The 17,183-nt window shown below is 42.6% G+C and overlaps 1 protein-coding gene across 1 annotated transcript; it reads left to right on the forward strand.

Annotated features, from left to right (window-relative positions):
- The first annotated feature begins 116 nt into the window (after positions 1 to 116).
- On the forward strand, positions 117 to 14,523 carry RAD52 (RAD52 homolog, DNA repair protein). Its single transcript, XM_027905124.1, has 12 exons — positions 117 to 198; positions 6,314 to 6,402; positions 7,719 to 7,820; positions 8,407 to 8,500; positions 10,030 to 10,097; positions 10,347 to 10,465; positions 10,557 to 10,632; positions 12,233 to 12,429; positions 12,631 to 12,773; positions 13,353 to 13,436; positions 13,950 to 14,192; positions 14,465 to 14,523. The coding sequence occupies exons 2-12, from the start codon at positions 6,316 to 6,318 to the stop codon at positions 14,521 to 14,523; spliced, it is 1,272 nt and encodes a 423-aa protein (XP_027760925.1). The 5' UTR covers positions 117 to 198; positions 6,314 to 6,315.
- The last annotated feature ends 2,660 nt before the right edge of the window (positions 14,524 to 17,183 follow it).

The following is a 17,183-nucleotide window of genomic DNA, read 5'->3' on the forward strand; positions in this document are numbered from 1 at the left end:
CGCGCCCGGCTCGGGACACGCGCAGGCCCTGCCCACCGGAGCGCGCGCCCGCACGGCTGGGCTCCCCTTCGCCCCGCCCCAGGCCCCGCCCCCGGCGCTGCCGCAGCCCCGGCGAGGTTTGGCCGCTCTGCCGGCCCGTAGCGGCAGCGGCTCCGGGCGGGAAGCGCGAGCGGGCCAGAGGAGCGATTCCCGGCTCAGGTACGACGGGAGCGGGACCGGGAACGGGAATGGGATCGGGATCGGGCACGGAACACAGCCCTGACACGGGCCCGACGGGCGCGCACCTCCTCAGGGAGCCGCCGGCAGACGGAGCGACTGACCCGCTGCGGGATCCTCACAGTTCCAATTTATTCCATTATTTCGTTATTACTACAGTATACGTAGTAGAATAATAATTAATGAATAATCAATAATAAAGTCCTTAGCCGCTGTTCGCGGGCAAGGCTGAAGCGAGAGGTTATGGCAAATCGGATGGATCTGTGAGATTGCTCGAGGAATGGCACAGTTATTGATTGGCGTGTAAATTATCACTGTTTCAATTAGTGTCTTGTTGCGGAAAATACCGTTTATATTATAATTGCATTTATCATATTGTATCGTATTATATATATCACAATATCATTACCAAATCATACTATATAATCTATATTTTGTTAATTGTATGTTCTCTGTATTATGTATTATTATATTTTGTACCCTACGATATTACATTATATATTATATATTTTTTATATATAAAATATATATTATCATAATATAATTCAGACCTCTCACAGGTCTGGATACCCACTGAGGTCTCAATAACCTGAACTCCCTTTTCAACTGCAGGAACACAGAATCCCTTTAAATTAATTTCTGGTAAAGGTAAGGAAGGAAGAGCTTTACTCCGAGTTCATTTATTTTACATGAGTGCATGCTGTCAAGTCTAAAGTGTCCCCAAAAAAGGGATAATTTATATTGCTGTCTAAGAAAGCAGAGGGATGAAAATAGATACAGGGTTGCCCATGCCTGGAGTGTTTCTGCCGATTTCAAGTGTAAATGATTTTCCATTTAACAATAAACAAGTGTCAACCTGGAGCAAAACAGGAAAACAGAGAGCTTTAAAGCTTTGGGGTTTTTGTCCTAACTTAATTAGTGTGAGCTTAACACGGTCCTGCTGCCAGAAGTGTCATCTATACCCGTAATCACAGTGGGGTTTGTGATGCACAGTTTGACAGATCTCCCACAGCTCTTCCAGAGTTCACATGTTTCAGTTTCCAGCCTGGATTAATTTCTTGCCTGGTAATTGCATTTGGGAAATCTGCAGCCTTTCCAGTTACAATTGGACAGGCTGCTTTTCCCTTGAAGCCTCAAACCATTACTCTCAGTTCAAAAGCCTGCTGTCTTTCCCTTGCAAGGACTAAAGTGACTTGTGCATAAGTGATGTGGTTATAAATCAATCTGACAGGCTTTTAGAAAGAAGTACCCACATAAATAATTTACAGTATTTGATTCATATTTCTGCCAGGTCTGGTCTCCAGAACAAGCTCTTTTCTTTTACTCTTTCTGTGTGTATGTATGTGAAACTCATTTTTGGAGAGTAGATTGTTCACTTTTGATTTTGCAATTGTGAGGTGTTGCTGTTTCACACCTGGAAAAGAGCTTGTCTGACAAACAAGTTCCCTTTTCCTTCAGTTCTACCCTGTAGTGCAACAAAACAAGGCAGGTCTTACTACAACCACAGCTCACTGTTTGTTGCTGCAGGAAATTCTTTTATATATAATATCATCAAAAGATTATTGGTGCAGGAGTACCAATTAATACCCTGAATGATTTTTTTTTTTTTTTAGTGCAGAATTGTGAGTTAACACAAAGAAATTAGGTAGTGCAAGAAGTAGGATTTATATTCCTGGAGAGCAAATGTATTTCAAATTTAGAATTGCTTGGAACTACCTGTTGCATAAGGTGCTAGTGATGCATTTTTAACTAATGAAACTCTGTGGACCCTCTGTAAGGCACTGAATTTTAAAACAGCAAACAAAATTGTGTGGGAAAGTAGCAATTGACCCACAACATGGCCATGAAGGAGAATGTTTGGAGGTGTAACCAGCAACATTTGAAAAATATGGAGGCGAAAACACAGCAGCACATGGGTTAAACCAACCAATTTGGACTGGAACTGGGTTTGTAATTGCTGGGGAAGCAGGGCCCTACAACCTCCAGTAGATAATTGATGAATTTGTGACAGCTGTATAAAGGTTGTTATGACAGGAAACAGCATAATGAATAAGGAGGTGGATTTCTCATCCCACGTTCCAAAAATGCAGGAATTGACCAGGTAGGCTGTTTCAGACGTTGGATGTGTTCAAAAACTCTGAAATAGGAACACTCCCCCACAAAGGCACTGTGTTATTCTGCTAAGCTTCTGTAAAGGTAAGGAAGGAAGAGCTTTACCCTGTGTTCATTAAAATGTTAATTTATAAAAAGTGGAACCGGAATTAGTGTTTTCTGTTTAGTGCAGGGAGGGGATCATCATCCTAGAAATGCCAAACGTAAACCTAGCAGTGCCTGATAAATCTACGAGTTTAAATTATGCTTTTGGAGCCACATAGATTCCACTAGAATGAATGAGGCTTGAAGGTGTCAAATGTGACACATGCCCTAACTGGGTAGAAATTATCATAGTGCTGTTTGTATGCCTTGAAAGCAAATATAGTTAAATTACTGCAAGTAGCTCAAACTTTCTGATTATATCTTTTTAATTCTCTTACTACAGAACGTAGCCTGAATCAATAAGATGTATCAATAAGGTATTGGCAGCATGAGAGCCCACCTTTAGCCTACAGTGAACATCCAGTCTCATGACCTCCCCATGCATTTCATTGTTAAACCTGCAAAACAATGAATATCTTTTTCTCCTGATGAAGTTAACAGAACATCACCTCTCTTTTTTCTGGAGTCCTCCAGGTTGTTTGCCTAGAGATAACAAAAGTCAAAATTGAAGAGTTCTGTTGTATGCAGCTTTTCCACGGGCAATTTCATCACCTCTTTTCCACTCTCTCTAAACTTTGGTGTAGCACAGACATGTCTTGATTAGGAACATCTGCCCCATTATACTTAAAAGAGAGTTACCTCAGCTTAAGTGCCAGGTAAAGCAGCCTTTGCATAACAGGTAAATCAACTTATAAAACAGTTTGGAGTTCTCAGAGGAGAGAATACTCCACAGAAATATAAAATTTTTAAAGCTTTTTTGTGTGTTTTCTTGGAGTAATTTGCACCTTAGGTGAAATATGTGGCATTATCTTTAGTGCCTTCTAAATCACATGTCACTGTTTGCTCTGGGTGGGTTCGGTGGAATTGCATTGTTTGCAAGAATGTTGAAGATTCTTACTCAGCAAACCAAAAAGCTTCATTGGGAAGGAAACTTACCCTATGGAGAGGATGAGGTTGCAAGAAAAGCCCTCTGAAAGTTCACAGTCCATGTCAAAGTCCTTAGATCGTGTGATGCTGTGATTAATTTCTTGTAACAGCCATGTTCTAGCTGAGCGTTTCCCAAGCCGTGGTACTCACACGATTCGTGGTATGCAAACTATTTTGAAGTGATGCAAAACTGCCTGCTTCCACCTTACACTTGAGAACTGGGAACTGGCTCTCCTAGCACAGGATTAAGGCACAGGGCATGGTTCAAAAGCCTACTTTGTCAAGACAGAGGGGAACAGATGGGAAAAGAGGTGATTTAGGACCAAATAAATTTTTTGGGGGTAGTGGACAGTGGGGTAGAAAGGGATGTGAGGATGTGTTACTTTAGAAAATTAGAAGTTTTGTCCATACAATTGTGGAAGGTGAAAGTGTTGCCACCACAGCCCACAGTGGTAGTTGTACCTGAACAGATTAAATTCAGGATTATCTACTCTAGAGGATTGGTTTATTTCCCAAACAGGAATTTGTGTACACACCCAGATTTTTCTCAGCAGCTGCTCCATTCGCTACCAGCATACAAATAAATACCTACTTCTGGAGTGCTGCTGAAAATTAGTATTTCATTATCTAGTTTTCCAAAACAGAGATTCTTTTTCTCATTATGTACTTAACGTGTTCAAATTTTAAAAGATGAGATCAAAATATGGAAGTAATAAAAGCCGTTAAGTTTACCTGATCTAGTCCATCCAGATAAACACCTCCAGTCTTGTGTGGGTTTTTTTTCTCAGTGATAAGAAAACTTCCTGAGAATATTACCAGATGAACTGAAAGGAATTCCCTGTAAATAATAAATAATGGTCAGAATCAATAAAAACACAGCAAGTCTATTTGAACTTTAGGTTTAGTATTTAAGATGGTTTGAAAACAGGGCTTTTTTAACACTGGTTAATGAGTCAGGCAGCCTTCTTGCACAGTCCTGACCCTGGAGGGTGGAGGATGTTCAAGGCTCTTTGGCACTCAAGTCAACAGCTTATTATCTACTTCAGTATTAATGTTTTATGTAAGTTAAAATGCTGTGGGGAGAGGGTGGGGTGGGTGAGGAAACAACATTCCATTGAGGAATGGAAGTGCCTTGCCTTCCCTAGCTCCTGGCTCTGACACTGAGACAGACTTATAGCTCCATTTTCAGAATTAACTTCTCTCTCTTCCAAACTCTTACTCTAATAATTTTGGTGTTGGAGTTCTGTCACTTTGAAATGCTTTGACAGTTGCTTTGAGACCCAGGGCCCTGCTCTGCTGCACTTCACTGACAGCAGAACCCACCACATCGCTCTGACAGAGTGTTTGCTTTAAACAAGGCTCGCAGCTGAAGCTGTGCCTGCAGGTGAAGCCTGGAACCAAATTGGATTCATACATAATTTGAAGACAAACCACTGACATGTTTTTAAACTGTTTATTGCAAAGAAGTGTGTTGCTAGTATTCCCTAGCAGCATCTGATCTGCTGGATTAAAACCATGTGATGTGAAGCTGTTTCCAGTGGGATTCTGTGCTTCTCATTCAGAGTCAATTCCCATATCTTATTCAGAATTTGTTAAGGGTGTATCTCTTTAATAAATTTAGACTGATAATGGTGCACACAACATAAAAATTTAAGGGACTTCAACTGAAATCAGTGTCAAGCAGTTTTGCATCAAAACAACACCCACCTGCTTTGCATAAATTGGTCACAGGGCTATGTAGCAAATGACATTGTGGTCATTGTTTCTTCCCAAGGGCTTATAATGATTAGGATCTGACTTAGACTGCTTGGGGCGTGAGGGGGGCAGCAGTATTGTTCAAACTTTGATTCCTTTTGCCTCTCACCACACACACTGTATTTGTCTCTCTACTTGTCTCCCTCCCCATGCAATGAACTCTTTGCTGAGGAGGGGAAATAAATAACCTGCTTAAATCACAAGTGTTTATCCTGGTAATGTTGTTTTCTATTAGTTCTTTTTCCAAAACCAAATGCATTTACCACAAATTGCAGCTCCCTTCTGACTAAAACACATTCAAGTGAATGAACACTGGAGAGTTATATAAGTTTTGGACTGAAGGTGAATAACTCTAGCCAACCAAAATTAAGGGGAGTTTTAGCTACACGTGGCATAATTGCCAGTGCTCATACTTGCCCAGGAAACAACCAGTATCCTTTTTCTGAAAATTGTTTGCCAAGTTCTCAGTAAACTTTGGATTTCGTGTTCAGAGACTGGAAAAAACCCTGGTTTTAAAAAGTGCTGAGCCTGGAACACATTAGCAAAGCGTAATACCAGCCAGGTTCTGACTGACTGTCAAATTGTGGTATCTGCTGGGGGGTTTACACTTACTTGAACTGTTTTGACATTTCCAGCTATCTTCTATATGTATTAATTTGTCCTATATTTATTACTTTCAAAAGGCTGAGTGCTGTGCTACCAGTTGTGCAAATTGCATTTGTGCAAATACATTAAAAGGGTGTTTCTGTGGTTTATTTAGGACAGCTGTTGCATTCCCTTGGCACACCTGGGCTACACGCTCTCCCAGGGATCACTGCTCCAGCAGGGTGGAGTGCAGTGCTGGGAAGTGTTGGATACTGGCTTGGAAAAGGGTGCCATCTACTGAATTATTGGCACCATTTCTTACAGTTCTTACAGGTTCTGTGTGGTTTTCAGCTCTGCACAGTTTACGTGGTACCGTCATAACACAAGGCGGTCTGATTGATTGCAGTCAAAGCAGTAATCTAAAATAAAGACTGACAAGTCAGGGTATAGCCAAGTAAGGTTTTAAAATGTTACCTCTGCTTTTTTTTCAGAGCCTAAGTATTAATAGATATTGAAAGTCATCCAAGAAGTGCTGAAGGATCTGAGAGGGAATTATATTTTCTCTTACCTTTAGGTATGCCTGAACACCAGGGGAACGATGGCAAAAGCTCCAGCAGCAGCAGCAGTTCCAGCACTGGCAGCTCAGGTGCTTCCTTCGGACAGGTCAGTTCCCTTTGCCCAGGAGGGAAGGAGAAGTTTTATGCTCACGCTTCTGGAAATCTGGCCTGCACGTTCATTCATTTGAAACTTGGACACAGTGAGGTTGGATTCATGCTACACCTAATTCTGTATTACATTTTTCATCCATGAGATGGTCTTGGCTTGCCTTGAGTTGTAACATATTGCTGTGGGTCTGGTTTTATTCTCTCTTAGTCCCAGATGCCCTGGATAATACTCACACACATTCTCAGTAGTGATTCAGAAAAGCCAACTAGTTTCAGCTATTAAAAAATTATTTTAAAAAATTGTAAAGTAATTCAGAAAAAAAAATTATCTGGACTAAACAGAGCTTTTGGTGGTGAATTCTCTTCTCCATGATAGGCATTTATACGTAGTTCCTGAACATGGCACAGGCATGTGCATCCTCCCTTTTTCCTTATGCTTTTTGGTTACAGGCTTGTGTTCTGAAGTCAGAAAAAGACAAAGTTATTCCTTTAAGTTTAAATAGAACCAAATACAAATTATGTGTGAGTAGAACCAAATACAAATACAACGTGTTTGGCAGGGGTTGGAATTTATATGACACACACACTATAAGGTTCTGTGATCTGCTGAATTGTTAGAGCAGCCAATACATTCCTACACAGTACTTGTGATTTAGGTGGTAAAACCTCTGTTCTGTCCCACATCAGAGCAGAGCAACACAAGCTTTTTAGTGCTCAGATCCACTACATTTTTCAAATTACATTTCTACGAAGACAAGCCTGAAGTTACAACACTTTAGGCTTCTGGTCATGCTTGTGTTCTCTAAAGATACCAGTGATGTTGGAGTTATCCAAAGGGATTTTCCCATGAGGGAAAATTGGTGAACACTCCTTAAGAAATTCATATTTTAACTGCTTTCCTGAGCTTATATCCTCCCTGCCCTGATGGTGTATGCTGCTATAGTAAGGTTGATCTTTGCTTTTATTGGAATTTTTAAATACACTTTTCCTGTTGGTCACAGAGATATTATGTTTTGGTTTTAAGAGGTAAAATAGAAGCTTATATGTGTGTTTGTGGCAAGCTTGACTGAGATTATTAATGGAAAATAGTTGGTACAGCTCAGTAATTGTATACATTGAGAGTAAGAGCGAAAAAAACCCCAAACAATCTAATGCACGTACATGCCATGAGGTGTTCCCTTGTCTGTTGGAAACTGATTCTAAAAATGGATCATACACCTCTTGGGAGGACTGGGATAAAGAAGTGATATTAGGAGAAGAGAGGGAGCTAAGATAGGGAGAGTAAGGTTTGTCTTGCCTTGTTTTTGTCAACAGTACCACTACACAGCCAGTGAATACCAAGCCATCCAGCACGCTCTTCGTCAGAGACTGGGTCCGGATTACATCAGCAGTCGGCAGGCTGGAGGAGGACAAAAGGTAGGAACAGGCATGCACAGATGTTTCTACTCCACTTTTTCCCCCTAGGGTTTAAAAAGTTACAATAGTCCTTATTTTTTTGAAGGTAATTTCCCGCTAGTAGTTTACTGTGCAGATACGAATGAAAAGTCAGTATGGCATAAATTCTGGCTTTTATTGAGTCACAGATCTCTTTTACACTTAAAAGAAAACCCCAACCTAATTTTTCAGTGCTTCATCTTTTACAAGGGAATGTTCATCTACTTGTGCAACACTGAGATGTTTTCCTTATTATTTTCCCAGAACTGGACTGTCTGAAGCACTATATAACATTGGCTGTGTTTTACCATCTTTAGTGTCCTCCAGCTCTGCCTTCCATTGATTAAGTCATATTTGTTGTTGTATTAACCTCCATCACAGTTGCTGGAAGAGAGCGAACCTACAGCAGCACCATCATCCTTTTATTCGCATTACCTGAACCTTGAACTCAGCCAGCTTCCCTCAGTGTGAGGTTTTTCAGTCCTGTTTTAAAGCACAGTGTGTGGAGAAATGTGCACAGGCCCCTGTGTTTATATGCATATTTATGTATTGATGCTTTTCTCTTCAGGTCTGTTACATTGAGGGTCACAAGGTCATCAGTCTGGCCAACGAGATGTTTGGCTTCAACGGCTGGGCCCATTCAGTCACTCGGCAGAACGTTGGTGAGTGTCTCTTGAGGGCAAAGAAATCTTTCCTCCCTCTTGTTTCCCTGTGAAGGGAAAGTCTCTCGGATAAGGGCCAGGGTATCTACGATAGAACTTGATCACTCCAAACAACCTGGAGAGAGGCATGTGCAATTCCTAGGTGCCTTAACAGTTAGTAAAAATGAGAGAAATTGAATAATAATGGAGCTTCTGTTTTCTTTTTACATGCCATAGTCATTACTCTAAGGGTGTTTATGATTGAGGTATTCTAATCAAGTCTCTGATCTCTATGGGAACACTCAGTCAAAAGTAATTACAATTAAACTATTTAACACCCAGCAGCCCTGAGCCAGCTTTCATACTCACCTGTAATTTTTATACTCTAACCAGATCAAATTCTCAGTTAATATTCCCTTAATCTTTAGGGACCCGTCTTTTTCTGCAGACTCCTCTTTTAGCTAATACCTAGTACTGAGATTTTTATAACAGAAAGCTTTAGAAAAAGGTTTCAACTCCAATTTGGTGTTTAGGTGATGTTAAAGCTTCATCCTCCTCTTGTTTGCAGATCTGCTGTGCTTATGCTAAAGGCTGGCTGTTGAAGTAGGTCAAAGTAGCTCCTTTGAAAGTACCTTCTTCCTTCTCCCCACCTTCAGAAATCTTTTCTTAACTCAGGCTGGTAGATTCTAGAAATAGAATAACTTACCTCATTGCTTTCCATCTATTCTGCACCACTTTTTTTTTCCCTCTTTTTAGTCAAGAAAGGACTGACATCCTTCAAACTTCTACCTTTTTTTAAATAATGCTATAACAATTCATTCCTTAAAAATTCAGAGCAAGAAGATTCTGTTACGTTTTAAATTCCTGGGTAGAAAAAGGGGGCTTGCACCTTCAGCAGGATTACAGAACAGTTAAACAAATAGACCAGATGAGTACAGAAGGAGTACTTCTTGGACCCCAGAACAAAGTTACTTGAACTCCAAATTTTATTTCAGACATGTGTCATGATTCTATTAGACTTGCAAGACTGCTAACTAAAGTGCTCTATGTGTATTATTTAGCATTGCTTTTGGTGTGAAGAAAGGTACTTCAGAGATTATGATTGAGAGTTGTATTGCAACCTGTTCAGCTCTTCAGGCATTCTGTCCTGGATAAAACATTTGTGCAAATTTTTACAAACTGTAAACTTCTGGTATGTAATAGGAAAGAAATTACTTATATAGACTGCAGTTTCTTTTCCACTGTTGTTTATAGAAATTAACCCTTAAAATCTCTCCTTCCAGCTGAAAAAATTGTTATTCTTTAAACATTTAGGATAGATATATGAATGTTAAGTAACATTTGCAACTCTTTCTTCTTTCATATGTCAGCATTCTCAAGCTACAGTTAATATTTTGTAAGTCATGCTCCATTTTACAGAAGATGGTACAATATCTCAGGAACATTCAGCAAGTATGGTACAGGTTTATGAATGTCCTTAAAGGACAAAAAACTGAATGTGGAGCAGAAGCCTTTTGTATTATTTAGGATGTTGCTTTTCCCTCCCCTAGACTTTGTTGACCTCAACAACGGCAGGTTCTATGTGGGTGTCTGTGCCTTTGTCAAAGTTCAGCTTAAGGTAAGTGGATTTTTTTTTTTTGTTTGCTCTGTCTGTAGCTGAGCAGTTGCCAGAAGCTGGGAATGAAAGGTCAGACTGTGGTCCTGGAGCACTGTACTGCAGCAGGGAACCTAGTGCTGTCCAAAACATGGGCACTGCTATAGAACAACCAGCTAAGAGCAAGTAATCAGGCTTAGGAAAGCACAGCAGCTAACATCAAGTGCTGTATGTGTAGAATTTCCCTTATGCTTACTTAGTATTTTACTGCAGGACGGGTCATACCATGAAGATGTGGGATATGGAGTCAGCGAAGGCCTGAAGTCCAAGGCCTTATCCTTAGAAAAGGCAAGGAAGGAGGCAGTAACAGATGGACTGAAGAGGGCGCTCAAGTAAGTGAAGATCAGTCACTGGTACATTTTCAGAAGTTATGTGAGAGTGAAGTGTTATTTTTCAATCACAGTGAGCTCTCTTGTTTCTCAGGTGCTTTGGGAATGCTCTTGGGAACTGCATCCTAGACAAGGACTACCTACGAGCTGTGAATAAGCTTCCACGTCAGGTGCAGTACACGGGCTGTTAGAGCAGGGACTGCACAACATCCCCTGCTCCTGGTCCTTCATGCTGTAAAGATTATAAACAGTGATATCAGTGCATCTCATTCCTGAACGTTACCAGCCTGGAGACCAATAGCCTTTGTAACAAACAGCCCACACAAACCAGCAGGCAGAGTTTTACCACAACTACTCCAAATTTTGACTCCTTGCAGCAGGCAAGTTCGCTGTGGAGAAGAAAGTACCTGACTCAACAATCTCGTGTGACATATATGACCATGTTGTCTAAATCTCTCTGTTTAATGCCAGTAATCCATGCATTAACCAAACTGGCTCCTTCCCAGAAGAACACTGCAGACTATTAGATGCCTCTGTGATAGAAAGGGTGAACTAAACTGTTTAGACTGGACCCATGACAACTTCCAGCTGCTGCCAGTCATTTCAGGGTTTTACCACAGCACAGCAGAACAGGTAACACTGTTCTGTGTTGGTACACGAGGAGTGTACAAATGGCCCTGCAAATGTCCTCTGCCTCACTTCAAATTGTGCTGATAGCTGAGTTTTGCAACTGAATTATGAGAGCAGGATGTACTGGCCTTGGCTGTTGGAGGATGAGGAATAATGTTAGGAAGATCTACAGTCTTACTTATTTGTGTTAAATACCTGATGTGATACTACTGACAAACTGGCTCTTCAGTGTGCCAAGAATTAGCATGTAAAACTGATGTATGCTTGAACACTTGAACTATGGTTCTTATCCTTCACAAACAGTAAGAAACCACATTACATCTTGCTTTGCTTTTTGGACTCCTTAACTCCTTATGTTTCAGTTTGCAAGGAAAAAGAGCTGCAGTTACTTTACCCCCTGTGAAACACCAAGTCAGTGACCTACCTTGTGGATTGAGGAAAAATGAAGCCTTTTACAACTGCTAATCCATGGAGTTTCATACTAAAGATTCCTTCAGTCACACTAGGATTTGCCAAACTCCAGTAGATACCCAGAGCTATAAGGTGGTTCTGTCTACCTTTATAGGTAGACTTTAGGAGCAGACCCAAAGTGACACCTCACCAAGTAAAGACGACCCAAATCTCTGCTTTGCCATCACCAGGGTCATTGTCTGTTAGAGGCATTGCCACAGATTTGTAAAATCAGAGCCAAAACATCCCATCTTTAATAAACAGGAATGGGATAGCTTCCTCAGAGGCCTCGTGGCTGCAAGAACTGAGTCAAGGATTGCTGTGCCCTTTAACACAAGTGTGAAAACAGAACTTGTGTTTTCTGACAGACTCAGCAACAGCCTCGTGGGACTCTGAGAAGCTGTAAAATTGATCACCTGTTCTTGTTTGCAGAGCACAGTGTGGGGAGACGGGCTATCTGCCCTGAAGCACCAAGGGATTAAACTAACACAAAGGCCCCTGAATTCAGCGATGAACAAACTGAATTACTGTGTACTGAAAAAGCATTTCAGTTTTCTAACTTACTGTTCAACTTGGAGCAAACAAAATAGATTTTTAAAAGCCTGTATGGAAACAACCTGTGCTTATTTCATTAATTTTATGATGGCAATTTCTGAACATTTCCTTTTTTTTTTTCCCCTCCTTTATTAGGTAATTCCTGAGTTAAATTTGGTCAAAGCTAAAGTACAGGACTACGAGCCTGAAATAGAGAAAGCAAGATACACCAGCTATTTGGAAAGGCAGAACATTGCAGGGAGACAGCACTGTGAGGTGGCATCTCACTGTGAGCCTGGTCAGACAGAGACTGCTGTGGTGACAGTAGATGAGAAACAGCCAAATGGTCCCAGGTGAGACTGCCATTATACATTTATTTCATAAGCTGTATTAGAAGTTACCGTTCCTCTTTGAACACATGGACAGCCCAATCCCAAAGATGCCATAAACCAGTAGTTCAGTGGATTTTCTTTACTGTTATTTCTTAATGAATTTTTTCTTCAGAAGATGTAATGGCTGAAATCCTGTTTGACTTTGTGCTTGCTCGGGGGAAGGGACAGGAACACAGACTCTTTGGCCACGGAGTGTGATGCCACTTACCAGCGGAAACTGCGACAGAGGCAGCTGCAGCAACAGTTCCGGGAACAGATGGAGAGAAAGCATCAGGTTCCAGCAGTTACTCCCAACAGCAAACAGGGTAAGGCATGGCATTAAAAACTGGCAGTTCCCATGATAGCTGCTGGCAGCCACACCTTACCCTCAGTACAGGAGCCTGACCAGCTTCAGGTGCTTTTGTACTGAGACATCCACACACCTTTGAGGCCAAAGGAAGGAGAATTTTCATCCTTTCCCCCTCTCTGTGTTCTTGTAGTGGCATGAGTATCAGCTCTAAGCCAGCATAATTAAAACTGCAACTTTCCAGCCAGCCAGAACTGTTGTCAGCACCATTAACCTGCTGCACCCGAGCTGAGGCTGCAGGCAAAGATTAACCACTGATATGTTGCCTTTTACTCATGGGGAATTCTGGAACCTGGAGGTGGGAGAAGCAGGCTAAAAAGAACCATGTTAAAGTAGCACACTTGCTCTTGTCAGACATCATCAGATACAGAATCTTACTGTTTTACATCTTGCTACCAAGTCATAACCAGCTCTAGGAAAAAAGAGCATACCTGGTGCAGCTGCTGGTTATCACTTCAGACTCGTGCTCTGTTAAGAAGGAGCAAAGGGTTCTTCTGTATTTCTGATATTAATCTCTTCTTGTGTTACCTCCTTCCAGCCACATCTGATCCTCCCAATATAAAGCACAGCACTCCAGCAGCAGTACAACAGGAGCTAGCAATAGAAGAGGAGTTCTTTGCAGGTCAGCCAAAAAGTGATAAGTGTTAAATCATTACTATTTAAATCAGCTCTTCAAAATATAGTGAGAGGTAAAAGTTCCAAGGAACTGGAATAACAGAAGTGTGAGTATGAATCTGATCTTCACAATACAAACTTTGCTTGAGTGGCAGGGAGATGATGTCCATCACTATGGGAGGTTTCCCACTTAAGCTCCTGAGTAGAGTTGTTATATCTATTTGGTAAACCCTTTTCTTGAGGTGATACTGCACAGAAACAGATCTTTGCGGGTGGGGTGGGTGTCTTTTCCTATTACAGCTGTGGCTGTTTGTGTCACACCGTGGTGCCTGGACATTGCCAAAGTCCAGAGCCCAAGGGGCAGGACCATTTCGCTGCTGTGCATTGACATAAAAGATGCTTTACAGATTAAATTTTATAGCAGCCACCGCTTGTAGGAAAAGAGTGTGCTGATCTTGGAGTTACTGTCATTCCTGTAGTACAACACTGTCATCACTGATCACCTTTTCATTCGTTCCAGATGACCCTGAACTCTGGGACATTTCCTTGGAGAGCACTGATCTGAAGGTAACAGGTGCCCAAATGGCAGACCCGTTGTCAGTCGGACACCAGACACCTAAAACAGCCCCTGGACATCACCCAATGAGGATCCGCAATAGGACACCCCACAGAACCAACCACCACAAAGCCTCTGCCAGACCTGCACAGCTGCAGGCACCTGCTACAGCCACGAGCAACAGCACTGACAACCAGCATAGCCCAGGTAGGTGCTGCCAAAAAGTGGCTGAGTTCTGTCCTAACAATGGCTCTCGGCTTTGAAAGCAGCGCTGTTAGGTTAGTGGAGCAGGAGAAACATTCCTCTCTCCTTGAACCTGGCCACAGGTGCTGTGACAGTGGGCTCGGAGAACTGTCTGGTTTTTTCCATCCTGCTGCCCTATTAGGGAAGAATTGGACAAAGAATTGAGGAGTGCTTTTAGAAGCAGAAAAAAAAGCATTAAGAAACTTCCATCTCTCACTCTCTCCCTGTTTTGGCAGGGTGCAGCCCCCGCAGGAGGAGTCAGAGCTTGAAGAAAAGGAGACTGGAACCTCTGTAAGGCACCCGTACCCCCATCACAGGACTGCAGCTGGCTTTCCAAATTGTGTCAAATGGAGTTTGCTGTGTATTGTGGTGAAACAACAGAGAATAGTTTCGTACAGCCAGCAAGAACTTCATGTACTTTTAAGTTATTACGCATTTCAGAGGCCTTTTTCTATAAACAAGCAGTCATTTGTGCCTCTGCAGCACTGGTGGACGGTACGTGTAATTTGCCTGAAAAAGGAACAGAATGAATTGTTAAAAATGAGATGCAATTTATACCTTCTCTCTCTCTCCCTCGGTGCTACATTTCAGCACAGAGGAAAGAGATTTTTAATGAAATGGGGAGCAGGTGGGTCATGGTCAGAGGACAGAACGTCTGACCTGTGGCACCATCCAAGGTGCAGCCCAGCCTTTTCCCTGTGGCTGCACTAACAGGGTTAGAGCCCATCACTCTTCCTCAGCCTGTTCCTCAGCCATCCCAGGCAGCAGCAGCAGCAGCAGCTCCACTTCCATCCCTGCCTGTGGCACAGGGCAGGAGCACATCAGGACTGCTGCCCACACTGTGTGGCATCGCAGACAGTGTTTGCTCGGATCCTTTGGGAAATGAATGGGAGCTGCACTTCTATTTTTAAATAAGCTTTCTACCCTTCTCAGTACAGAAATAAACATGAAATTTGCAAAACAAACCCTGCTGGGAGCTGTTTGTCTCTGTGCCCTTCCAGCCTTTACAACTGGCTCCCTGTGCAACAGCCTCAAAGGAGTTAACACGTTCCAACTGGAAGCTAAAGAGGACCCACCACGTCTGCACAGCCTCACGTTTGCTTTAGGATGGGCAAACAGAAAACCTCACAGGGTTTAAAGGTTAGAGCAGAGCCAACAGCTGTTCCTTCTAGTATAAAGGTCAAAGGAAGAATTTTTAAGCACTATTGGAATAATACTCCTGTATCCATTTGGAGCAGCTCCACACTGAAAAAGGAGTTCTACTGGGCTGAAATACTTATTCTCTTCCTCTGTAGTGAAGTGGTTCAGCTGCAGCTCCACCACCACATCAGGGTTCAGGCACTTGTGCTGGCAGCACTGCTCCTGGCAGGGTGGTTTCACCTTCCCCAGGTATTCAGGAGAGGAGCCTGGTACTGCAATTCCCACCTGCAGTGCTGGAGGTAAAGAGGATGATACTGTATGACTGGAATTTACAGCTGGACCATGAAAATTTACATAAACCTCGGGATTAGTCCAACCCTGACATCAACATCAGGCTTGAAACAGGACCCTATTCCTGTGCTTGGCCACCACTGCTCTGTCTAGATGTAAACATGTTTGAAATACCCAGTATTTATTCTTGTTCCTCCTACACTACCCTCACCACTTAATCAGTCCTTTCCCCTTAAAAGATCCTCTACTATCCATTTATCTCCTCAACAGGACAAGGAACAGCATGGAAAAACAGGACAAGGTGTAATGAATGGTAAGAGATTATATCTAAAAACAGTTTCACATTTCACCGTACTCATTTCTTGCCAATTCAGTTCTGCCTTCGGAACAGCTCAGGGAAGAAACACATTCCACGTGTTTGAGTCATGCACTCGCTGTTGAAACCATATATACCTGCTAGGAAGGAAGGGAATGTGCAGACATTCAGAGTTACTGAATTCAAAGCCGCTCCACGCTGTCACAATGAAAAACATTCAAAAGTCTCATATAAACATAACTGCCTCAGCTTTCTTGACTCTGGAAACAGTACCAGTGTAGCTGTGCCTCCTCTAAGAGAGATCACCTCAAGGAGCCTGTCAGGATTGGTCCCTTTGAAAAGGGCAGGAAAACTTATACTTGGAGCTTTTTTTCCCTTTGAGGCCTTGCACAGCATGACTCATAACAGAAGCTGCTCTTAAAATGGAAAGAAATGCAGCAGCAATTAGTGTTTAGAAATACCAAATTCCAGCAAGTCGATAGTTGAGAATGACCCTGTGAAGTAGTTCCACAAATCTGAGGATTGAATTCCTGTTATAGAGCTCAGTGACTTCCTTCTCCCCAGCCCCACAGGTGCACATCCCTGCTCCCATCCACCCCAGAGCGAAGGGCAGGGGAGCCAGCAGAGGGAAAGCCCCCAGGGAAGGCACTCCTCCCAGCCTTGCAGCACCCACTGCTCTTGCTTCACTGCCAAAATCAAGCACAGGACCTCACCTCCACCTGTGCTTGGGACAGGGAGAGCCACCAAGTTCTTGTCTGTCACAGCTGAGTGTGTTTGGCAAGTCTGACAGTCCTACAGCTGATCCAATATTCTGCACAGCTTCTCCCTCCCACTCCCTCAGGCCGCTCCTCTCCTACAGATTCATTCCATGTAGTACCTTGTTTTGGAGTATCCAAATCTTGTAGTACCTTGTTTTGGAGTATCCTATTAAAGGCCAAAGGCTCCTGACTAGTCACTGCTTTTGAGAAGCTGTGATGGTTTTAGTCTAGGCCTTCCTTGGTGACCAGTTTGTAACCAAGGAAGGAGCCAAGTACCCAGTATTCCACACAATTTTTACATAAACCAGAGTATAAATAAGTCGGAGATTAGAGACTTCTCTCTCTTCTCTTCCTGCGAGGTTTGGGAACAGTGGGTCCCTGCGTTGGTCTCGCTTATCTAAGGCTGAGGCCTGCAGAGTCCACCGTCCTACCACGTGGAGGTTTGGAGAG

Source organism: Empidonax traillii, unplaced genomic scaffold, assembly GCF_003031625.1.
Source record: "Empidonax traillii isolate 1590-97213 ecotype Southwest subspecies unplaced genomic scaffold, ASM303162v1 scaffold25:size3598162, whole genome shotgun sequence".
Taxonomy (NCBI): Eukaryota; Metazoa; Chordata; class Aves; order Passeriformes; family Tyrannidae; genus Empidonax; species Empidonax traillii.

What these genes read in the sequence shown, in the direction of transcription:
- RAD52 (XM_027905124.1), top strand. Translation starts at nt 6,316, where the DNA reads ATGCCTGAACACCAGGGGAACGATGGCAAAAGCTCCAGCAGCAGCAGC. An exon ending in CAGGTGCTTCCTTCGGACAG is followed by an intron (nt 6,403 to 7,718) that starts GTCAGTTCCCTT and finishes TTTTGTCAACAG; the next exon opens with TACCACTACACAGCCAGTGA. An exon ending in GGACTGAAGAGGGCGCTCAA is followed by an intron (nt 10,466 to 10,556) that starts GTAAGTGAAGAT and finishes CTTGTTTCTCAG; the next exon opens with GTGCTTTGGGAATGCTCTTG.